This window comes from Petaurus breviceps, unplaced genomic scaffold (assembly GCF_028583685.1).
Source record: "Petaurus breviceps papuanus isolate PSGF00001 unplaced genomic scaffold, PetGlider_PUasm1.0 90845, whole genome shotgun sequence".
Classification (NCBI taxonomy): Eukaryota; Metazoa; Chordata; class Mammalia; order Diprotodontia; family Petauridae; genus Petaurus; species Petaurus breviceps.
This window is the reverse complement of record NW_027187359.1, coordinates 3392740-3418248: the sequence shown is the minus strand read 5'-3', so window position 1 is coordinate 3418248 and position 25509 is coordinate 3392740. Positions and strand designations below refer to the sequence as shown.

The following is a 25509-nucleotide window of genomic DNA, read 5'->3' as shown; positions in this document are numbered from 1 at the left end:
ATAGGTTCCCAATTATTTTACTCACAATTTATTATAACCTCCAAAACATAAAAGTCACATGCAGATGAGCTTATGGACCACAATGCCTCGAAGCCACCATTACCTCAATCACTGTTGTGCCTTCAAACAGCTCTCTACATTTATCTGAGGGACGGTTCTCTTTCTGAGCCTCATTAGTCAGTCACTGCAACATTTTATCTGAAAGATTGTTTATTTTCCTGTTCTTTTAAGCAACCAAACTTCCCCTATGAAAGGGATAGTCTCACTCTCTAAGCTACTAGGACCGTGTTGCAGCACCCCCCATCCCACCTCTGGCTCTTTCCCACCTGCCCATGAATGTATTTAGAGCTCCTCAATCTAAAACTCTTATCCCTTCCACCCACTATCCTTTCACTCTTTTCTTGTCTATAACTCATGTAATTCCTCACTATTCACTTTCTCCATCCTTTTCAATCAAACTTCATTTCATGTTTGAAACCTCGGGATCCTTCCCTTTTTTTGCTACTCACATCACGATGGATCCTGCTAATTCCACTTCCCCTGTCTGTTGAATACAATCCCTCTTGTAAATTCTGCTAAAAACCCAAATAAAGTTCAAACTCCTGCTCCCTTGCAGTCAAGATCCTCCACAACTTGAAGTCATCTTTTGGCCTTCATTCTCATGTTACACTTAAACAAACAAGACAACTCCTTTCAACAGCAAACACTGTTTTCACACATACCTGCCCAGAGAGGAGGAAATTCCAAGCTACCTATGTGCCTGTTCTTTTTCCCTGATCTCTTCAGCGGGTAGTGACCCTTCTCAAACCTCACATGGCACTGTTGGTCATGACTAAAATGGCCATGTAGCTGAAATACATAGTTTAATTTGATATTACATCTCTTACCCTCCTACTAAATTACAATCTTCTCGAGGGCTAGGGGCAGTCTGGGGAGACTGCAGGAGACTCATCTAAGGCCTCTCTCTCTCTCCAACATTTAGTTAGCATAATGCTCAGTACATAGTAAGTGCATGTTCAAGTTTCACTACCTTCGACTCCTCTTCAATTCCAGGTACTCTTTTTTTTTTTTATCAATTTCCCTGACTCTATAGCTCTTCTTACATTTACTGACACTCTAGAGATAGTCCAGGAAATTTCTTAAACAGGGGACTATAGCTCCACTCTCTTTAAGGAAACATTCTTTCCCATTCATATAACTTTGTGCTTCCCCAAACTCAGATGTCTACTGTCTCCATTGTGGGGCTGGGAATATTCGGTGCTTTCCCTGGTGGTGGGGTAGAGACAGGGACCGGACTCAGGGTCACTGTTGAAATAATATAGAAGTTACTACAAGCAAAGCTGACACTCAGGCCTTGTTAGGGTTGGTCATGCAGGGTACACATAGGGGGAATGAATTATTCATGTAGACTTCCCATATTATTTTAGAAAACAACTTATATAAAAAGTATTTCCCATCTTCACTTCTTAGACTATATTCCTGTACTGAATATTTCTCCTTATTTTGAAGTGATAGGGGTGGGATTTTGGTTGAGACCTTCCATCATCTTTTTCTGCAAGCCACCCACAAACTGCCTTTAATTCAACTGACTTTTATATTAAACTTTTCTCAATGTTTTCATTATTTCAAACCCATCTTTTTGTGAAATATTGAGGCTACAGCTTACAATATATGAAAAATAAAGAAGGAACCATATAACTTAAGGTGAAATCATTTAATAAGTTATAACCAAAACATGAGTCTATGACTTATAAATAGAAACTCTCAGGTAGAAAAATCCTGAGAGTTTATGGAGAGCCATAGCAATTCATTTAAACAAGAAATGCCCACTCTTAAAAACCAACCCTGGAAGAAGCAGCCAGGACACTGGGTTTTTTTCTTTTCAAAACGTAATTTAATACTTCAATTTCATTGCTTTATATTTAATCACCACATCAGGCAAATATAAACAAGATACTGAAAATTTTCAAATATTAAAACTTCTCTGAACTGAGATATTTTATACTATAAAAATTCTATCAACCCCTTCAAAATGGGAGTTTTATAAAGAAAATAAGTTTCATTATAGGTATTGAAAATTGCCATTTTAACCAAAACATTTTAAAAATTAAGCGTAACCATACTTTATTGGCTGTGTTTTAAGTCTATAAAGCAACTTCCCATGAGCAACTGAATAGTCAGATGGTCATGTGGAATATAATGAAAACCCACTGACCTCAACACCTCTAGAAGATAAGTATCATGAGCATCCTAGTGTTAGAGGCTCTAATTCAATTTCTAAGAAAGCTTTTCAGTTCTTATTAGTTCAGGAAATCTTAATAATGAAATGTTGGTATAATGATAGCCTTCAGTTGTTATACAAATGTATGATTGTTAACAACATAATGATGCATCAGTCAGTCACAATGTTTCAAAAAAAAAAAAAAGAAGTGAATCCTATGTAATCATTGCATAGTCATTTCCAAGGCTTCAACAATATGTGCAGCTGAAGGACGATCTTTAGGATTCTCATTAGTACAAACAGAAAACAATTCAATCACTTTTTGATATGATTCATCCAATTCTTCCATGTTAATGGCTGGTCTGGTTCCCAATGCTTCATAGTATGCTTCATCATCAAATAAGCTCTCATCAAAAGTTTCATCTGCTCAATAAAGTTAGAGATATATAGTTAACATAAGTAATTATGGGTGATTAAAAAGAAAGTCAGTTTAAAGTCAAAGAATCACAGAATTGTAAGGGATCTTGGTACTGATAAAGTTCAATCCCTCCATTTTACAAATGAGCAAACTAACTCCCAGAGGTGAAATAACTTTAAAAGACTGGCAATGGCAGATCTGGGAGAAAATGCTTTGTAAACTGTAAAGTGTTATAAGACAGGTATTTACTATTTCTTGATTAGGTCACTTAATTCTCAATTCTTCCCATCGGACCACATGAAATGCTTGTCACAAAGTCTAACTCAAGTGTAAAGAATATCACATTCATCTTAATTTAAAGGTTATCCTAACTGTGCTATACCAGCTTTTATGAGGGAACCACTTTTTCATATCCTATGAAGTAGAAACATTAACAGATGTCAACAAGAGCCTTCAGCAAAAATATTTTGAATTAGGAGTTTAAATCTGTTTTGGCAAAAGTCCTAAATTCTTGAATCATCAAGTCAGAGTATTTATCAATTAGTTAGCACAATAAGCATACTAGACTAATGGATCTGTCTACACATCAAATATGATCCTCCTCTTGAAAAATCATGGTATATGTCATTGAATTATCTATATCTCCTTTTATTTATTATATCTGTGTGATCCCAGACCATATATGCATCTGTTTCAGAAATACTGAAAAGATGCTTTAATAAGTTTCTAAATCATATAGTCAAATGTTTTTAAATATGTTCGCTAAGCACACATACATATTGAATATGAGTCAAGTTTGTTATAAAGTACACATATAATATTTGTGGCATTTTACAAACTACCCTTTAATCTGAAGTAAGTAAACAAGACTAGAGTGTAAGACAGCAGCACACTTACATACCTTCATCACAATCCTCTGGAAGATTAATGTGTGGAATGGTTAGGGTCAACATCTCCCAAAGGGTCAGCCCAAAGGCAAATATGTCCGCTTTATCAGTGATAACACCACCCTCTTCTAGAGCTTCCTTTGGTTTCCAGGGTTCTGTGCCAATGTAACACGCCTCCGGATCACTCACTGAAAGGAATAAGTATGTTGGATGATTGGACACTAGGTGTGCTTATTATTCACAGTTTCAATGCAAAAACGTATCAATGCCATTTCACTTATCAGATAGTCTGCATTTTTTAAAAAAGAAAATACTAACAGCTGTTCTCAGTACTTAGGAAACAGGGTAAGAATCAGCAATTCAGAAATGTTTTAGCGGATAGCTAAATGTCATGACATTTCATAAATACAAGATTCAAACTTGTTTCTACAATTTAACAATCTTCAGCTACCACTATCAATATCTATATATCAAAAAATCGGATTTTTTTTAAATTAGTGAAATGTCCCAAAATCTAATAGCCTTTTCATAGTCAAATCAAAATCCTCTAGCCTTCTCCTCTTGTGTGATATTTGTCTCTATTATCCCACCAATCCTCCAGAGGATCAACCCAACTCATTGGAGACCTTTCTCTTGTAGTTATTTAATAACTTGAGGAATACCAATGTACTATCACCCAGCTTTCCCCTCTGTTGTCTCTAATTCTTACCAAATGATCCATTTACCTTTTCTAGTCATATGTAGCCATTAATATTTCAATATGCATCACTGAGATTTTACTATTAAACAACTGTGTGCTGCATAGTATCCAACATCAATCAACCAACAAGCAATAATTATTAAGTTAAGCAAAGTAGTAAGTGTTGAGGAAAGACATTGACTGGGGGCAATAGGATAGGTATGGCACAAACACCTTTCAGGTGCCTCCTTAAGGAGCACTTCTGAAATATTAGTTTATGAGACTGTTCACAACGACGCTTAAGAAATTACTGTTTAGGGGCAGCCAGGTAGCACAGCGAGTAAGAGCACCAGCTCCAGTGTCAGGATGACCTGGGAATCAAATCTGGGCTCAGATACTTAGCACCACACCCAGAAATAACTGGCCGTGTAACCTTGAGCAAGTTACTTAACCCCGATTGCTTTACAAATAAAAAAAAAAAAAGAAATTACTGTTTATAACTTCTGTGCTACTTTTATTAAACCAGTAATGGGTAGAAAATGGGTACCTTAAAGGTAGAAATGACAATACTATTTTATACTTTTCTAGAAATAACTTGAACAAAGGGCTTCCATTTCTCTGTCCCTAAAATGACACGACTGGTCTAGATGATCTCTGAAGTCCCTTCCAGATCTAGAGCTATGCAGATGCCAAATACTCAATAAATATTGATGGATTAATTCACATTATATATAAAACTTTCTAGTTATCTCCTACCCAAATTGCCTATCCTGTGGTCATCCTCCTCCTCTTTCTCCAACTTTACACTGTTCCTGGGTCCTCCAGCTCTGACAGGAGAACTTCTGTCTTATTTTGCTTGAGAACCAGGCCTTCATGCCACTTCCCAGTTAATTCCACATCATGAAGTATATTATCTTCCTTGCATAAATATCTCCTAGCACTTAGCACAGTGTCTGCCCATAGTTGTTCTATCGAAATATTGTAGCTACTAACAGACAGAAACTTCCAAAACTAAAATTGCAAGGTGGGGTGGCTAGGTGGCACAGTGAATAAAGCACTGGCCCTGGAATCAGGAGAACCTGAGTTCAAACCCGACCTCAGACACTTAACACAAAAACTAGCCATGTGACCTTGGGCAAGTCACTTAACCCCAATTGCCCTCCAAAAAGCAAAAAAAAAAAAAGTTTGCGGCGGCTACGTGGCACAGTGAGTAGAACACCAGCCCTGGATCCAGGAGGACCTGAGATCAGATCCAGCCTCAGACACTTAACACACACACAAAAAAACTAGCCGTGTGACCTTGGGCAAGTTACTTAACCCCAACTGCCCCCCAAAAAAGCAAAAAAAAAAAATTGCAAGGTAATACCATAAAAGGAATTACCCTAAGTTAAAGATATTCACTAGAACTTTACTAGGGTGCTTCTATAACCTGTTTTCATTTATAAATCAAAATTAGAATTATTTTGAAATTAGATATAATATTCAAATTCCTAGTTTATAGGAAAACTGCAAGTGTTTGGGCAGTAAATAGTAAATAAATCTAGGCTAAGATACTTTAAATACCCATAGGATGCTAAACACATACAAATTTATAGTCTCATCTTGAAGGAATGTACATCCTAACAACACAACCTAGTTCAAACCCCACAGAAGAAGAGAATTACTTACCAGTCATATTTTCATCCAGTGGCAATGAGACTCCTACGTCACAGATCTTAATTGCCTCAAAGTCACCTTTAATTACAACATTCGAAGACTTTATATCTCCATGGAGTAGCTTCTTTTCCTGGTGCAGATACTAAAAGAAATAGTTTAATTAGCACCCATAAGCGGAATGGCAAAAAAGATAACTGATGAAAGAGTGGCAACACTAACAGTGCAGATAATGTACTATAGAGTTTCTATCATGGAAAAATGATGTTTAATTCTTCCTAAAGGTAGAACTAGTACTATGTTAATAACTGTAACATAGTAACAGCACACATAATTTTAACAACTATAACATAATAAAATCCATGTTTGCCAGGAGGTTGGGAGTAAGGGGGAAAATCTGTAGATGTGTATGGTCAAACATAATAATGATGATTATAAAAATAAGAGCAACAAAAATAATTATCTTTATAAACATAATAACTATTAAATCCTGCTTCTCTTAATTCCCCTGTTCTAAAGGCCCCTCGTTAAGTGACTTATCTATTTATAATTAGATTAACTATTTGATATTCCTTAATCATTTGAAGATCTATATTGAGTTATCATAATTTTAATATCTAGCATTAGCTCACTGATAAGAAAAAAGTAACAGCTTTCCCTGTGATTACCATCTACACAGATCTTTCTGTGTGGAAAGATAAGAATGCAAGCAAGGTCTGACACTGCTCAAAAAAACAAGGAGTATCAACCTTCTAAGTACCTAACCGTTTAGGGACTCCGGAAGATAGAGAGGAATTTAAGAAAGAGTCCATCTGACAATGAAAACTTTCATTCTCATTGGAGATGCAAAGGCATGAACATGGGAATCAGTTGAATAGTATAAAGCAGCTTGTTATTAAGTACAAAAAGAAGGAAGTACAAACAGTAAGTATTATAGAAATTTAGAGGCGGACTGGCATGACCAGGGACTGTTTCATGGAGATGAAAATTAAGCTGAGTTCTGAAATATAGGTAGGATTTGCAAAAATTAAAAAGCAGTCCAGGCATAAACAAAGGTTTGGAGATACGAATGAGCATGGCATATATAGTATAAAAGGACTGGCCTGGTTGGAGCAATTCTATACACATAGCAATACTTAATGTAATCATACAGTAAGAGAAGCCCAAATAAAATTCACTTCTTTAATAACAAATGAAGAGCATGAAAAAAAGCGTTTTATTATATTCAGCATAAGAAGAACCACATACTTAAAATGGTAATACTTGTCAGATCTTGCTCATATCTTGAATTAGAGAATGAGAATGGGAAGGGAATAAACATTTATTAAACACCTACTGTGTGTGTGCTTTACAATTATCCCATTTAATCTCCACAAAAACCATTTGAGGTAAGTGTTGTTATCCCAATTTTGAACTGAGAGAAATGAAGCAGACAGGACTTAACTGATTTGCCCACAGTCACATAGCTGGTAAATGATTTGAGCCCCAGAACTATGAGCCCCTACACCACCAAGTTGTGTCAAATGGGGATGGTAACAATTATATTACCTACTTTACAGGGTTATTGTAAAGGTCAAATCAGATAATTTTTTAAAGTTATAAAGTGCTATACACATGTATGCTATTATAAGTGTAGTAAGTATAATATAATTCTCTTGTGATGGTTTCAACTAAAATGGCCACATGCCTTTAGATTCTTTCTCATATATGAAAATGAAGTCTGGTTAAAAGATGAAGTATTAACAATGAGAAATTTCACATTTGAGTATATTTAATATTAATTTTTCCCCACCCCCCAAAAAAATTTTTTTTGCCTGACTTTTTTTTTTTAAAGCAATCGGGGTTAAGTAACTTGCTCAAGGTTACATGGCCAGGTGTTTCTGGGTGGATGCTAATTGTCTAAACCCGAGATTCGATCCCCAGGTCATCCCGACACTGGAGCCGGTGCTCTGACTCGCTGTGCTACCTGGCCGCCCCTTGCCTGACTCTTTAAGGAAACCAAATAATCATTTTTCCCATAATGGAATTTTCAACAGACTTTCCAATTTTTCCATAACGACTTAAAAGTCCAAATATGCTAGATTTTGGATTACATTGTAAGTCTAGATTTAGATCATAGTTTAAAAAAAAGGAAAAAAGTCAAAAAACCCCATCAACTTCAGCTATTTGATGTATTCAAAATAGTACATATGGTAATTTAATGAGAAAGTAGCTAATCATCTAAAAATAGCAGTTGTACAAACTTAGCTTAAATGTATTTAGACAATTATTTGAAAGATAAAATTAAAGTCGTAAATGGCATTTTTGTTCTCTACTCTCATATTTAGGAATTCTTACCAGTCTTAAAAATATATACCATATCAGTATGATAATCTACAATCCTTAGGATTGTACCTGTTTGATAATCCTTTGTCCTTTGGCTACACTTCATTTTCATACTTGAGAGGCCTGGAGATATCTTAGAAGGAGTCATCACAAGAAGCTAGAACTTCAGGGTTTATGATATCCAATACATGTAAGATGTAAGCATTTGTAATTTGTATAAGTATCACATAGAAAGCATTTACTGTATACTTAACAAAATGACTATGTAGGGGTATACGGCTACTCCAACTCCTTCCTTCCTTCACTCTCCAAAATATCATATAGACTTTGGAGTATGAATATTAAAAAAAAACTTAAGTACATAGTTTTTCAATCTTTCACTGTAATGAATAATAAAATTCACACTAGTCAATAGAAAATCTATAAAAGTGGCACCTGATTTGCATTCACCAATTCTTTATTTATAACTCACATAACACATATCAAAAGCTGGCATTCCAAATACCAAGCATATTACAACTTCTATCTGAGATTCAAAATTTACTTGTGAAATTTGTAATCTTTATAGTGTTACTATGACCTCTGAGACATATTTTCACCTATTTATCATAAAAGAAACAAATAAATGGCACAAGGTCACATGAATTAATAAGAGGCAAGGACTCAATCTAAATTAAATTTCTGGTAAATATTTTCAATTCTCTTTGAATTCAGAAAAATATGCCATGCATTTGATATAGATATTGTTAGGCCATTGTTCTCTATGAGTTTAAGTATAAAGTGTATACTACCAACTATATGAATATATTTGCTTTATATGTGTTCTATATAAAAGTAGTTTTAAATATAATGGCACTGACATACCTTTAACCCTCTTGCCATATGCAAAGCAACTTTCAAAACTGTAGCAGCTGGGAAAGGAGAATGGCAGTTGGTATTTCTTTCTTCTATTAAGTCATTGAGAGACTTTTCTCCTCCATACTCCATAGCAAGACACATACTGCCATCTTGGGCTTGAGCATATGCACGATAACCTTAAAGAAAGTGTTATTTTCTTACCCGAGTAGGAAAGGATAATTAAGAGTTCTGCTATTATGGCAACACATGACTAAACCAATACTGGTAGCTATACAATAAAGCAAAGATATTTGTGCAAATAATTACAAAACTGATTTAGCAATCGAAAAAAGCTTTCCACCACCACCCCTTCTTCTCCCCCACCAATGACTATTAGTTATATTAATGTAGTAAATAAATACTCTGTGATAAAAGGCAACAGAAACTCTGAGAAAAGAATTTGGTACAGTGGATAGAGTATCAGGCAGGGACTCAGGAAGATCAAGTACAGTCTTAGACACTTGCTAGCTCTGTGACCCTCAGTAAGTCATTTAACCCCTATTTGCTTCAGTTCTTCATCTGTAAAATGGGACAATCAAGAGAAGGAAACAGTGTCTTTGCCAAGGACTTTGCCCATGGACTTTTGTCACATAGAATCAGACACAACTAAATTAACAAAAATTTAGCAAATGCATTTGGGAAAACTGGCTTGTAATTTGAAGAGAAATAGATTTAGAAGCAACTTAAAAATTATTACAAATGGCTATGAAGTCTTAGACAAGAAGTTGAAGGGCAAAAACTGCATCTTTCTCTAAGAATGGAATTTTAATTTCTGGACCATCGCTTAAAATATTGAGCTGACAGATTCCTAGTCAAAGATGGAGTAGTATATCGGGGCGGCTAGGTGGTGCAGTGAATAGAGCACTGGCCCTGGAGTCAGGAGGACCCGAGTTCAAATCCGGCCTCAGACACTTAACACAAAAACTAGCAGTGTGACCTTGGGCAAGTCACTTAACCCCAAATGCCCTCCAAAAAGCAAAAAAAAAAAAAAAAGATGGAGTATATTTAGCAAAAGCTGTTAAAATCAATCAACAAATATTTATTAAGTAATTTCTTTGTAGCATTTTGTGTAACTAAGTACTGGAATATAAAAAAAATTTTAAGAGTCCTTTGCCCTCAAGAAGTTTACATTCTAACGTGGGAGATAACGTGTATAAATAGGTATATAAAAGAACCACACAGAGTGGTGGAAATAATCAGAGAAGGCACTAGCAGTTGAGGTGGGTGGGGGACAATAACCTCCTGCATAAGCTCATCCTTGAAGAAGTCAGGTATTCTGAGAGAGGGAAATGAGGAGTGAAATTATTCCAGGAATGGGCAATAGGCATAAAGATAGGAAATGGACTATATGTGTGGGAAATAGTAAGAAGGCAGAAACAACTGAGTAGAAGGGAATAATGCATAAGAAAGCTGGAAAGGTAGGTAGGGGCCAGGTTGTGAAGGATTTTAAATGCCAAATAAAGGAGTTTATATTTGACCCTATATGTCTCAGGGAACTTGCAGGGGGTTGTGAGGATAGGGAAGAGGTGACATGGTCAGAGTTGCATTTTAGGAAAATCAAATCAACAGCTATGTGGGGAATGGATTAGAGTGGGAGATGCTAGACGGTGGCTGTGCAAGTAGAAAGGAGGAGAGATATATTTTATTATCTGTATCGCTCTGTATATATAGAGATCTAGATCTCTCTATATATACGTATACATACACACACATATATACATAAAATACTATGGGGGTAGAAATAAAATTTTATAACTGTTTGGATATAAGGGATAAATGAGAAAGGAACTCAGGGAAACACCAAGGTGGCACAGAGTGAATAGAAAAATTCTCAGCAGGGGATGGTTCTGGATATACATACTCATATGAGGAAGTCCAGGAACCACTGAGGGGGAAGTGTGATGGAGAATATCTTAGGTGAAGGTCAGGAGAGGTGATTCTGAAATTGGAGTATACTACATACCACCTGGGCAGAAAGAAATAGTTGAAAAATTTGGGAAACATTAAAATCCAGGTACAGAGGCGTGATATGCTTGTGATGGAGGACTGATTTTATCCAGATATCTGCTGGAGCTCTCTACCAAAAGAGAAATAAAGTATTAGTTTTAGTGATCATTTCATCTTTTAAAAGTACGAAATTTTATAAGATAGAGAGACAAATAAAAGAAAATTCTATTTTGGAGCTGATTCACAATAACTGGTTGCTGGGGTAACATGATGGAAATGGGATGATGGGAACCTTGGGGTGAAGGGAGGCACAGATGGTACTCTGCTGCCTTTCAGTGTGTTATACAGAAGAAATCTGGGTACAGTCTAACATGAATTCCTATATTAAGGAAAAGAGATTTCAAGAGATTCAGATATGTGGGTAGAACCCTATGTACTAAAATGCTATGTGGGAAATCAGTCCAAGAAGGATGGGAAATGTTCAAGAACAAAATTCCAAATAAAATGGAAAATGGGATTTATCTGAAGAGCCTGATATAGATGCACAGAACTCACCAAACCAATTTAGATTTTAAAAAGAAATGTACAAACGTGGAGCCAGGATGGCAGAGTAGCAGATAGAAATATAGTGAGCTTCTTCCCAACTCCTCCAAAAAAGATCTAGAACATAGCCACACTGAATCTTTACTGGGAAATCCAAGAGAAAAAAAAATCAATGAGTCATTTTACTAACCCAGGTGAGCAAAGGGAGATAGGGACTGACCAGCAGTGTACCAGACAAGAGCATTCCAGTCAGAGAGAAACTGTACACCAGGGCAAGGAGAACCAGATCCACACAGAGGGTCTAAACCTGAGAAAGAGTGCTAACTAGTAGCGCTGTTGCTCATTTTCTAGTTCACAGTCACAGGTCCAAGAAAGACTGGGGAGGGAACCTGTGACCAGGAGTAATATTTCAGGGCAAGGAATAATCTCTGGTCCTAAGCTATGTACCAAGCATGGAACAAGTTCATAAACAAATAGTAGCAGTGTGGCTCTGACCCAAGGAGCGGAGCAGTCTGGGCTAGTTCCAGCACAGTATGAAACCTAGAACAAAAACAGAGCAAGAATGCAAACCAAAGGATAGCTGAAAGTTCTGCCATCCTGAACCAATAGTTTTTCGAGCTGGCAGGTAGTGGCCAAGTCCACCACTGAGTCCAGTGGGTGGAATTATAAATAGGGCAAACCCATAGGTATATTGCTTAGACTCAAACCTAGATCAGGAATTTGCAGAGCTCAAAGCAGGGTGACAGAGACAAGGTCTATGCAAGTGTAGATTGCTGATGGGACTCTGTCCCCTCAACTAGCCAAAAAGCTTTGTTGGTTGAGAGTAGCAGAATAGTAGGCTTCCCTTTGGTCCAGTATTCCCATACTGGTTATTCCTCTATAGCTTGGGATAGATACTGGGAATAATACTCTGCTCTGTGCTTGGGGTCTGAATCACACTGCTGCTGCTGGCTTTTGAACTTCCTCCTTTCTCAGTACCCCACACAGGGTCTTCCTACCCATAAATGTCACCCTCCTTTGCTCTGGGTTTGTGACCAGGAACTAGGTAGTGGGTGAACAGCACCTGTCTCCTTTGTAGTGCCCCTGCATAGGTCTGGTGGAGCTCTAGTCTGGACCCACCTCTTGCACTGGTACAGTCTCTCTCTGGGTGCCGGAGTGCTCCAAAATGCCATGTGTTCCTGATCTAAACTCTTCCCCAGTGTTTGCATATCTGTCTCTCTCTGGCAAGTTGGACTGGACAAATGATTCACTGTGAGGTTTTTTTTGTATTTCTTCTTTAGGTTTTGGTCTGGTACATTTTCTAAAACTGTTTAATATGGGGAGATGTGTCTCCCCTGAATCCTAACATTAGAGGTTACAGAGGGGGTTAGAGACTTCTCTGACTTTTTTCTTAAGCGGCCTTGGGCTGGAAAAAGTACTATGACTGTCTTGGCTCTCCTGATCGGAATTCAGTTTGGCATATTCTCTAGCTTGGGGGAGTGTGTGCGTGTGTGTTCTAGGATAGCTAGGCAAAAATGCTGAGTCTCACTTGATCATCCTGACTACCTCAAGGAAGTCAATTAGACAGAGGGTTCTATTATGTTGTGATGATCTTAAAATTAGAAAGGAAAGATTTAGACAAGGGGTGGGGAGTGGGAGGAAGGAAAGTTAGGGAAAAATTTTATCATATAATCAAAGTATGCAAGTATAAGTTTTTACCAACAAGGGAAGCAGGTGACAACTGAACCTCACTCTCTTCTGAATTAGTCAAAGGGAAGTACACACACACACACACACACAGCTGGGTACAAAAATACATTTCACTAATAAGAGAAATAGGGAGAAAAGCAATAATGGATGGATAGTCAAGAATAAGGGGAAAGGTAGATTAAGGGAAGGATTGGTCCTAAGCAAAACAAACTCTAAGCATGTATAAAATATTTATAGCTATTCTTTTTATGGTGGCAAAGAATTAGAAATTGTCCATCAATCAGGGAATGGCTGAAAAATGTATGGTATATAAATGGGATAGAATATACTATTATGCTGTAAGAAATGAAGAGAGTAGTTTCAGAGAAACTTAGTAAGACTTTTATGAACCGATGCAGAGTGAGGTGAGTAGAATGTAGGAAACAAATTTATATGACGACAATATTGTAAAGACAAACAACTCTGAAAGACTTAAGAACTCTGATCAATTTAATAACCAACCAGAATTTCAGAGGACTAATAATGACACCTGCTACCTACTTCCTGATAAAAAGGTGAAGGACTCAAAATGCAGAATGAGACATATATTTTTTTGGACATGGCCAAAGTTTGTTTTGCTTAAGACTTTTTTTTTCCTATCTCAATTTGGGGTTGGGAAGGGGAAGGATGGGAAGAGGGAGCAAATTTTTCAGGATAAAAAAATAAAATTTAATTTTTAAGCAATAAAGGATGAATATAAGAGCACAGGATTGTCCTCTAAAAACAAATCTTAGCAGTGTTAAAACTCAGAATAAACTGAAGTTGTCAAGGGAAGCCAAGGACAACCAAAAAAAGAAAGTTGGGTTTTTTGCTTTTTTTTTTAAAGCAACACTGAGAGAAAAAGAGAGGATCAAAGAAGGGATGAGAGCTTGCAAGGAGTGATAAATGAATAGATAATAGCAACATGATTCTTCTTTTGCTTCTGTTTTCTCTGCCAAGGCCAATGACTTTTGCATGGGAAATGTCAGAACAAAAATGACTAATACTGAGTTGATACCCAAGATAAGTTAAGAAGAGAGTAAGAGAGCACCTAGCTTACATTGCTGAATTTAAGTTACCTGGCCCAGATGAACTATATCGTCTGGACCTGAAAAATGCCAGAAGTAATAACTGAGCCACTGCCAGTGATATCTGAAAGATCATGGAAAACAGGAGAATTACCACAAGAATGGAAAAGGGCAAATATGTTCTTGATTTTTAAGAATAGAAAGAGAAGAGTTGGGGGGAGTTAGGTGGCACAGTGAATAGAGCACTAGCCCTGGAGTCAGGAGGACCTGAGTTCAAATCTGGCCTCAGACACTTAACACTTAATAGCTCTGTGACCTTGGGTAACTCACTTAACTTCAATTGCCCTGCCTTCCCCCCTCCAAAAAAAAAAAAAAAAAGAAGTATTTAAATTATATAAGTCAGAGATCCCAACTTCAATTTCTGGGAATATTTTTGAACACAAAGGAAAGGAATAAGTGATCACAAAAAGTGAACCTTTGTTCATTAAAGACACTAATACCAGTCTAACTTCGTTTCCTGTTTTCAAGAAGATTCCTAAACAGATGGAGGAAATGCAGTGGAATATAGTTTGCCTAGATTTTAGCAAAGCTTTTGATCAAGTAGCTCAAGTTATTCTTATGAAGATGAAGAGCATATGGATTAGATAATGCAAATACATAAGCTCGAGGTCTAGTTGGCTAGCTGTTCCCTAAGAGAAATTTTTAGTAGTTTAATATTAATGCAGGGCTTTGGTGGACTACCCCAGGAATCTGTGTTTAACCTTGTCCTGTTTAACCTTCTTACTAATTGCTTAAGTAAAGGCACAAAACGTATGCTCATCAAATCTGCAAATGACATAAAGCTGAGAGGGATAGCTAGCAGCATCAGGACCCAAAAGGATCTTCACAGGCTAAAGACCTAAGTTAAATCTAATAAAGTTTAAAAAAAAAACAATAATTATAACTTTCAAGTCTTATACTTGTGCTAAAAAAATAAATAAATAAACTTCACAAGCACGATCAGGGAAACATGGTTAGATATTTTGAGAGACTAAAGGATTGGTTAGTGAACTACAAGCTCAATACAAATAATTGGTATGATGTGGAAGCGCAAAAACATAATGTGATCTGGGGCTTCATTAGAAGATACACAGACTTGCTCTATTTGGTTCCCTGGGAAGAACCAGGAATAGAGGGTAGAAATCTCAAGGAAGCAAATTTATGCTTGATATCAGGAAAAACTTCATAGCAAGTAAAACTGTCTTCAGAGGTGATATGTCTTCAAGAAGAGAATGAACAACCACTTGTCAGACATGCTCTATTTCCTTTTATGTGATGAGTATGGTTAAATGTATGTGACAGATGATGACTGAAGATCCTTCTAACTCTCATATTTATAACTGTATAATAACTGAATTACATATTAACTATCTCCTCCCAACCCCTGGTAAAATTTATCAGTGAAGACAGATCAGAGCATCATGTAACTACTTTAACGAATTCTACTCGGGTTATCACATCAAAATGTCAGGAAGTTTATAAGAGATATTCCCAAAGGACTGTCTGAACCCAGGGTTCATAATCTACGGTCCATGGGTCCTTAAGGGAAGAAAAAAATTGACATCTTTATTTTTACCAATCTCTAAATCAAATTTAATATTTCATTAGGTTAAGAATGTAGGCAACAAAACTATTTTGAAAGTGTACATAAGCTTCCCCAGACTGCCAAAGGGGTCCAGGACACAAAAAAGATTCTATTCTATCCTTCTTATAAATTAAAACTTCTTTAAGCTTACCTACAATGTTTGGATGCTGAAGGTTTTTCAAAATCTTAGCTTCATCAGTTAGTCTCTTTTGATATATACTTTGAAAATGATCATTACATTTAGAAGCAATCTTTTTCACTGCCCAAGGAGAATGAGATAAACCTTTGGGAGACCTAAAAGAGCAAATATTATATGAAACATCTGAAGAAATTTGAGGGCAGGCTATGAGAAAATACTAAAAATAAATGAACAAAATATTCAATTTTAAAATAGAGAATTAAAGTGATTTCAATGTTTAAACAACACTTTTTGTAGATGTCCATCAGTTGGGAAATGGCTTAACAAGTTGTGGCACATGAGTGTAATGGAAAATTACCATACCAAGAAAAATGAATAGGATAAATAGGGAGATTCATATGAAGAGATGCAAAGTGAAACAAACAAAAACAGGACAATATATTATGGCTACAATATAAAGGTTAAGAACAAAACAATCAAAACTGAATGCTATGAAATTATAATGATTAAGAATAGTCCTAAAGAAGAAAGATGAGGACACATTCTTTGCAGGAGGGGAGCTACGAGTATTTATTACTGAGTTATTTTAGATTTTTTTTTGATGTGTTGGTTAGTTTTGCTGAACTGATTTTTTTTTGCTTTTTTATAAGGGATAGCCCTATGGGAAAGAGATAAGATATAATGAGAAATGTCAATGACATAAAAACAAAAGATATCAATTTAGAGAAAAACATTTTTCACTATCAAGATTTCAAATATTTATTTTTCTGTTGTGAGATGTATTTTCACAGTCTCAATTGCATACCAAAAATAAGCTGAGAATCCTTGAAATTCTCAGTACCAAGAACAGAGTTGTGTGATGGGAATGGAAAAACATAAGGAGAGAACAATGGTAGTAGGGTTTCCTAATTTTCTACCTCCTAGGTTAGTAGGTAGGTAACCCTACTCACAACAGCTTAGTATCCTACTACCTACAGACCTAACAAATGATTGAAAATGGTAACTTATTTCTGTAATAAACTCCCTGCCCTCCTCCCCGCCAAAATAAGCAGACTGGACCCAGGGTTCTATGCAAAATGTTTATTTGCATTCTGTATTCCTTACCTTTTCATAAGGTAAACATTTACCCCAGTGCCATAGCCAAGCTTTTGCATAAATGGAGAGGCTGGAATAGCTATAGATGATGGAGTTAAGCATGATGCTAAATATAAAAGAATAAAGATAAATTAATATTTGAAGAATTTTACAAACATATCATGCTGACCTATTACAGACAATAATATTTTGTGTAAATTTTAAACACTGAACAAAGAAAATTATTAGCAAGAACACAATTCTGAGACAGGATCAAACTATTCCACTGGTGAACCACACAAGGATTGTGCTTCAATAAAGTGAATGAAAACATTTCCCTCAGCATTTTTAGATGATAGTAAGGCAACTGGTTGGTGGACAAGTGTATAACAAGTAACTCTATAGGTTAATCCCCCTGATCCTATTACAGTCACATTTGGAATTGCTCTGTTATGTATAAATCCTTGCTCCGCCCATCCCTGGGAGTAGCAGCTTACGTTGACAGGAAAGAAGTGTCACAGGAAAGAAGTGTTGTGTCGGGTATGTATATAAAGTATCTTGAAAAGTGTGGGCTTGTAACTATAGACCTCCTTTAGAGATCTCCATCCCAAGAGGTTGCAAGAACCAATGGATAAATGTGGCTGTACCCCCAACTATATGCTGAGGTATGAAATCGAAACGGATTTTAACTCTACTTTTAAGACTTAATCAAGCCAGCATGGGTTTAATACTCTCCAATTGGGTGTAAATCCAAACTCCTTACCTTCGTAACTTTACCTACCTGTTCAGATAAGATTTAAATATCTAGGGATTCTACTTGCCTATCTGGACTTGTCTGTGTTCTAAAGGAACTTGGCTCCTAAGGCCAAGACTCTGGTAGTTGAGAGAACTTTTGCCTTAAGGAAGGAATTCTGTCTTTCCTAAAAACTGATTGCCTTGCCCATGAAAAGAGGTGACACAGTCTCTGGGTTCCAGAAAAAATATGGCAGGGCTTCCATTTATGGAAATGCCCAATAGGAATATCTGGCCACTGGTCCCAGATGGCTCCTGAGGAGACAGTGAGGCTGGTGACTTTGCACAGCCCTCCCTCACTTAATACACACAATTCACTTGCATGTCATGGCATCACCTTCCTGATGCAAGAGTGAAAGACAAATAGCAGCAAGAGCAGCAACCTACTACCCACATCCTGGGAAAACTTGCCTAAAGGCCAAGCTTTTGCCCGATACTTAACTCCACTGGACTCAATGGCATTGTGAATTGAATTTGCACCCTAGTAGGGTCTACCTTAGTAACTTCACCCCCTACCCACTTAACTCAAATTCAAGTTGATTCAATCAAAGCCATTGCAGATTACACCCAGGTCTGCAGACCAATTCTATCACTTGAGAATTACTCCTTACTCCACCGAAGAAAGTAATAGGGAGCAGCTGAGATGATTCTTCACCTACCTCTTCACTAAAATGTCTACCAAAAAGATTGTCGAGATTCACTATTAGGTCAATCAGAAGACAACACACATATTACTGGAGATTTTTTGGTCACCTTACTAATTGTTATAAAAGCCCCTGTCAGCCCTCACTTGGGGTACTGCCAGTCCCTTGTCTACATAGTTGTTTCCCACACTAGGCAGTTAGCTCTTCTATTCTATCTCACAGGTATTAGCTAATTCTACCCTTCCCCCCTCCCCCTTTTCTGCATTCCTTCCTAAGATTTTTTTTTGGAGAGGGGAAGGCAAGGCAATTGGGGTTAAGTGACTTGCCCGAGGTCACACAATTGTCTGAGGCTGGATTTGAACTCAGGTCCTCCTGACTCCAGGGCAGGTGCTCTATTTACTGAGCCACCTAGCTGTCCCTCCTTCCTAAGATTTTTTATACTGCTGGTCCTGGTTCATATCTACCACTGGCCTCTGGTAGTGGTATCAACATGCCACTAATAAAGCCTTCTGTAATGACTTGTATTTGTCCCTTTCCATTAGAATCCAATAGAACCTCTTACATGGGTAAAGGCTGAGCCTAGACCACTGGTACTTCCTTTTAGTTCATGAGCTCTGACCAAAGGTCAGAGACACTCTTTCCTAGCAGCCACTCCTTCATGGACAGGATGGAATAGGCAGCCTTGGTGCCATCCTCCCTCTTCTCTGGAGAAAACAAAGGCAAGAACACTGAACCATATCCTTCAGTGGTGGGCAATTGCTCTTTTCTCCTCCCTATTTCTATAAATTGCTGACAAGGGCTGAGAGTAGGACCCTCAGCGTTTTCACATGCAGGACACCCTGCCTTCACTGAAGACAGAAAGGGCTAAGTTTTCAAAATCTGCACTCTTTCATTCTTTCACTGACAAGGAACTATATAAATCACTGACAAGGGCTGGGACCGGGACCCTTGGCAGCTGCACCTTCACTGGCAGAGCACTCTAAACACATTAAAGAAACCAAGGGCTAAGGGTCTAGCCACAGGGCTAGGACTAGGACTCCTGGGTCCAACAGTGGAAAGGAATTCCTTCCCTGTTGTGGTCACGACAAAGCTTGTGTCCTCAACAATTGTAAAAGTATTTCATTGCCTCCTCGTTTCTGAGTCCTGGAACAGAGAATGTCTTCTCATTCTGATAAACATTCCAGCTGCTTGGTGGATATTCCCCCAGAATTCCTCTTCTATACCTTGAATGATTTCCCCTTTCTTTACTCCTCCCTCTCTTGTAAAGTGTTTCTTATCTAACCTAAGTTGCCTAAGAATGCTGCTGATTGGCTGTGTACTTACTCTAAGCAGATCTGAAAAGTTATAAGAACTAAATCTGTACCCTAGGAAGTCAAAGCTTCTATCAGCAGATTCCTTAGCTAATACTAATACATTTCTATGCTTTCAGTTTGGCCTCCTATCTTTGACCCAGTCATTAGATGGGTGTGCCCACTAATGGGTATGACTCTCCCAAGAAGTCCCATTTCACTCAGATCAAGAGAATTCTCCAACAATATTTTGTTTAAGGAAGGAAACTGATAAGCTACAGTAGTAATGCAATGACTGTGAAGGACTTTGGCCTTGAGATCACGTAATATTGGTTGAAGGAAGTGGTGATATTTAGCCTGGAGTAAGGAAGATTGTGGGGGCAGGAAGACATTAGTTTTCCTTAAAGATCTTCCCTGTGACAGGGAAGAGAACAGACTTATTCTGACTTCTAGGGCCAAGCAAAACTAGGAACAATGGGTGGGAGCTTAAAAGAGCTAAATTTAGGCCGAGATGTGAAGAAGAATTTTCTAATAATTAGGGCTATCTGAAAATGGCTTGAGCTTTCTCAGGAGCTCAAAGATACATGATCCTTTCAGATGGAAGTCTTCTCCCTCCCAACATTTCTACAGAATATAAGATTTTTGAGGGTAAAGACTATATGATTTTTGTCTTTGAATTCCCAGCATCTGGCATAGTGTAAGCACTTACTACTCAATTGGTTAAAATAGAAGACACCTGCCCTTATGAGTTTTCTTAGGACTTTTTGTCTGTCTTATAAATTTTTCACATTCTGTTTTGTACTGCAGCTTAGTTATGTTAAGTACAGCTGTTCCTTCCCTAAAATGCAAGGTCTTTGAGGTGGGGACTATGTCTAATTTCTGTTATTTCTCCCAGTGTCTGCTATATAGAATGTTAATATATACTAACAGGGATTTAATTCATTTATCAGTTACTAGTGGAATGGGGTTTAGAACTGCCCCGACCACTCCAGAGTAGCTGGAAGTACCCCCTACTTACTGCTGACTTTGTATTTATTTATACATATACACACTACCGACCACTCCAGAGTAGCTGGAAGTACCCCCTACTTACTGCTGACTTTGTATTTATTTATACATATACACACTATCTCCTGGAGTGGTCAGGAAATGTCATTTTGGCCTCTGTATTCCAAACACTTAGCAAAGTCCCTGGCACACAGGCCCTTACTTGTTGATTAAACTTACAAGATTTCTTCTTGTCAGATAATTTGCTAGGTGTCTTATATGCATTTGGTCCTTCCATTATAAAAAAAAAAGTAGCAACAAACCCTAGGTCCTGTAATAGAAAAAAAAAAAGATGGTTACATTAATTCACATGGAAAATGCATCTCATTAATACAGAATTACATAATTTTAGTGCTGGAAGGGAGGCCCAGGGAGGTAAATAACTGGATTAACATCACACAGCTAGTTAGTCGAAGTTTTGGAAATAGAATCCAGGTATCCTGATCTGCAGCCTTGTATTTATTCCATTATACTGTGCTTAAAAGACAAAAACATACAAAAGCACAGCAAGGTCCTGTAGCTCCTCTTTCACACAACAATGTACCTTCACTAGCTTCCCTAAAGGAGTAGTGCAGGGTCACCTGTACCCAAACCCAGGCTCAGTCACTGACCAGAGCCCTATGATGCTGGAGTGGACCACCTTCCCTGAAAAACCTCTTCCCTCTCCATCTGCTTCTCAAGTTAAGCAATAGATCCAGAACAGGCCCAACTCTCTCTGCAATGCCTTTTAGAATCTGAGAGTTTCTCTTTCCATCTGCAATCTATTAGCCTCTCCATACACCTCACTTCTCACCCCACCAAGGTTTCTCCTGTTTCTCTTCTTTAACCTTGTAATAATTAATCAACCATCATTTGGGAGAAACTGCCCCCTGCTTACTCCTTATGCTCTGTCATCCCCTTCTTCCTCCATGTGATCTCAAATTCAATTCTGTTTTCTCCTTCCCTTTCCACAATGAACAAAGTCCCTTTCTACCCTGGACTTCGTTATTTCACACTCTTATTAGACCTCACAGGATCTGGCTTCCCTCTGATGACACAGCATCTCCTGGCTATACTTTCTGTCATCTCTATTCCCCACCCCAAAGGATTACACTCAATCAAAATTATGGTAGTTGTAAGCTTACTGACTCCCCAGGTCATTTCCCCTTGTGTATATGGTAAAAGAAAATGCACTTTGTCGATTCATTGCAGCTTAGTCCTTTGAGGTATTCTTTTCACTTGGGGAACCAATTCAGCTTTACACTGTCCTCTTCTCTTGTCATCTTTTTCTATTGCAGATTGTGCTCAGCTAAGCCTCAACCTTCTATTACTCCGCCATTCTCCTCCTCCTTTGCCTCAACACTACCACGAGGGTGTAGACCCTCATGACATTGTACCTGGGCCTTCTGATTAGCTTCTCTGCCTTAAGTTTCTCCCCACTCAGCTGTCAAACTGATCTTCCTAAAGCTCAGGTCTATGTCTCTTTCATTCAAAAAACTGTAATGGCTCCCTACCACCTACAGAATTAAATATAAACCCCCTCCCACTTTTAAATCCTTCATACCTCTCTAGTGGACTTACACCTTAATGTCATTCATGTTCTTGGATCGTAACTCTTTCCTCAACACAACTCTACTTGCATTTTCTTTCACTATTCCCCATGCCCTGGGTTTTCTTTCTCCTAATCTTTGTTTCCTAGCTTCCTTTGAGTCTCAGCTCAAGTCCTACCTTCTGAAAGAAATCTTTCCCAGTGCTTAATCTTAGTGCCTTACCACTGGGATTATCTCCAATTTATCCTGTATATATCATTTGTACATAGTTATTTGCATGTTATCTTCTCTACTAAATCTTGAGGTCTTTAAGAGCAGGAACTGTTTTCTAGCCTTTCTTTGTATCTTCCATGACTAAGCACAGTGTTACAGTGGTGGGGAACCTTCGGCTTCAAGGCCACCAGTGGCCTTCTATATCCTTGGGTTCAGCCTTTTTACTGAATCCAAATTTTACAGAACAAATCCTTTTATTAAGGGGATTTGTTCTGTGGAGTTTGGATTCAAAGGACCACGTGCGGCCTTGAGGCCACAGGTTCCCTACCCCTGGAGCATACAGTAAGGATTTAATAAATGCTTGATGACTTGACTGCTCCTTAAGTCTCTTTTGTGGTATCTTCATCTAGGTCATGCTCACTAACCATGGGTTTCCTCCAAGGCTCTTTTCTTCTCTACTATATTGCTTGGTGATCTCATTAGCTCCCATGGATTCAGTGATGGTCTCTATGCAGATGATTCTCATATCTCATATTTGTCCAGTTCTAACCTCCAATGTCCCATCACCAGCTGCCTACCGAACACTTGGAAATTCATGTGTTGTAGACTCTTTAAACTTAACATGTCCAAAACAGTACACATTTATCATTTCTGCCCACGAATGTTCTGAACTTCCCTACTTCTGTCTGTATACGCTTAAGTTTGGGGTGCTGACCTTTTTCCCCTGAATTAGGTAAACGATATATGTAACCTGTGCTGGCAGCCACCCTGGGGATGCTGGGATGCTTGCCGCTACATGGGGTTGGAAGGGACTTTGGGGGCCACCTGGTCCAGCCCTTAGAGGAACGAGACTCCCCCTCTCTCTACAATAGCACTTCTCAATCTTTTTGGTTTTCTCAGGACCAAAGTTCTTCAAAGGCAGGAACCTTTTTACTTTTAACTTTCATTGCTCTACATTCTTAAAAGAAAGTTACTGGGGTGGCCAGGTGGCTCAGCGAGTAAGAGCACCCGCCCCAGTGTCGGGATGACCAGGGGATCGAATCCCAGGCTCAGATACTCTGCACCACATCCAGAAATAACTGGCCGTGTAACCTTGAGCAAGTTACTTAACCTCAATTGCTTAAAAAAAAAAAAAAAAGTTACTGAGGACCCCAAGAGCTTGTGGGTGGATCACATCTATCAGAAATTAAAATTTTTGAATTTTAAAAGCATATGTTCATTTGTAATCACGACAATAAACTCATTATGTGTTCACAATCACAAACGTCACACATTTTTCTATGAAAAATGCACTTTTCTCTCGCGGTGACCTCTCGCCGGGGCTCCTGCGGCCTCGGGTTCGAACACCAGCTCTGCCGCACTAGAGGGGTGACCCCGTGGGCTTCGGTTTCCATACAACGAAGGGAATGGAGCTGCGACTCCAAGACCTCTTGACTTCCCAGAGGATGGGAGGGGTCCGGCGCACACAAGCAACCCTGGGCGGCCCTCCTCCCCTCGCTCCCAGACTTACCTAAGCAGGCACAGAAGAGCTAGAGCTCCCGAACCTGCCTCCGCGGCCGCTGAGACCCGACTGAAGCCGTTGAGATTCAAACGCCCGCCGCCTTCAAACTTGCGCGCTCCACCCTACGGGGCGGACAGAGGGACAAACTGGATGAGAACGCGTTCCCTGGCTTTACTCCTTTTCTTACTCCGCCCCGTTCCTCCCTCCCCCATTTATTATTATCCATTATCATTTTGGAGTTGTCATTTCTACACATACAACTTGCATATTATCTATTATATACTGCCTACCTATCTACCAATCTATCTATAGATATAGCTCTATCATCTCCCCTTATCTGGCTGTCTCCTCCCCCGTCTACTTACATTCCCGGCTTCCTTTAAGTCCTAACTAAAATCACACCTTCTGCAGCAAGCCTTCCTTAACCCCTTCTATTAATTATTTCCTGTTCATCCCGTACACAGCCCGTTGTCTCCTCCATTAGACTGCAAGCTCCTTGAGAGCAGAAACTGTCTTTTTACCTCTTTTTGCATCCTCGGAGCTTAGCACAGTGCCCTTCACCATGTACACGCTTCATAGACGGTTTATTGATTAAGATTGATTGCTGGACCATTTGTATCTACCTGTGGAACATGCTACTTATCATCCCTCATCCATTTATCTATATTAATTTTTCTACTTATAGTTATCTAAAGAGCATTCTGTTATCTATCATCCTTTTATCTATCAGTGTGTCTGTGTCTATCTATCCTACATCTACCTATCCATAAATTATCTAGCAGGGTTAAGTAACTTGCTCATGGTTACACAGCCAGTTATTTCTGGGTGTGGTGCTGACTGTCTGAGCCCGGGATTGGATCTCCAGGTCATCCCAACACTGGAGCCTGTGCTCTTACTCGCTGAGCCACCTGGCCGCCCCTAATTATCTAGCATTTTATGAAGTCTTCTACATATATAATCCATTATCTCTGGATATATGTGAGTATATGTGTGATTATCTACTTATCATCTCTCCATCATTTCTTTTTGTCCCTATTTCTCTTACATCAACCTACCTGTCCATTATCCATCTGTCTATCTTCTTTTTCAAAACTTTTTTTTTTTTTTTGCAGGGGGAAAAGTGGAGCAATTGGGGTTAAGTGACTTGCCCAAGGTCACAGGCTAGGTTTTGTGTTAAGTGTCTGAGGCTGGATTTGAACTCAGGTCCTCCTGACTTCAGGACTGGTGCTCTATTCACTGCACCACCTAGCTACCCCCTTTTTCAAAACTTTATTATCACCCTTTATCGAATCAACCAAAGCAATTTTAAAAGACAGCCCATCATTCAGCAAGATCAAATGAGCTCTTAAAAC

General features: G+C 38.4%; 1 protein-coding gene across 1 annotated transcript; it reads right to left on the bottom strand.

Annotated features, from left to right (window-relative positions):
• Window positions 1–1871: 1871 nt before the first annotated feature.
• PBK (PDZ binding kinase) lies at window positions 1872–24310 on the bottom strand. Its single transcript, XM_069071929.1, has 8 exons — window positions 24167–24310; window positions 21095–21185; window positions 17173–17269; window positions 16081–16223; window positions 9048–9217; window positions 5874–6003; window positions 3541–3714; window positions 1872–2644 (listed from the first exon to the last, which is right to left on the bottom strand). The coding sequence occupies exons 2-8, from the start codon at window positions 21150–21152 to the stop codon at window positions 2445–2447; spliced, it is 972 nt and encodes a 323-aa protein (XP_068928030.1). The 5' UTR covers window positions 21153–21185; window positions 24167–24310; the 3' UTR covers window positions 1872–2444.
• Between the last annotated feature and the right edge of the window lie 1199 nt (window positions 24311–25509).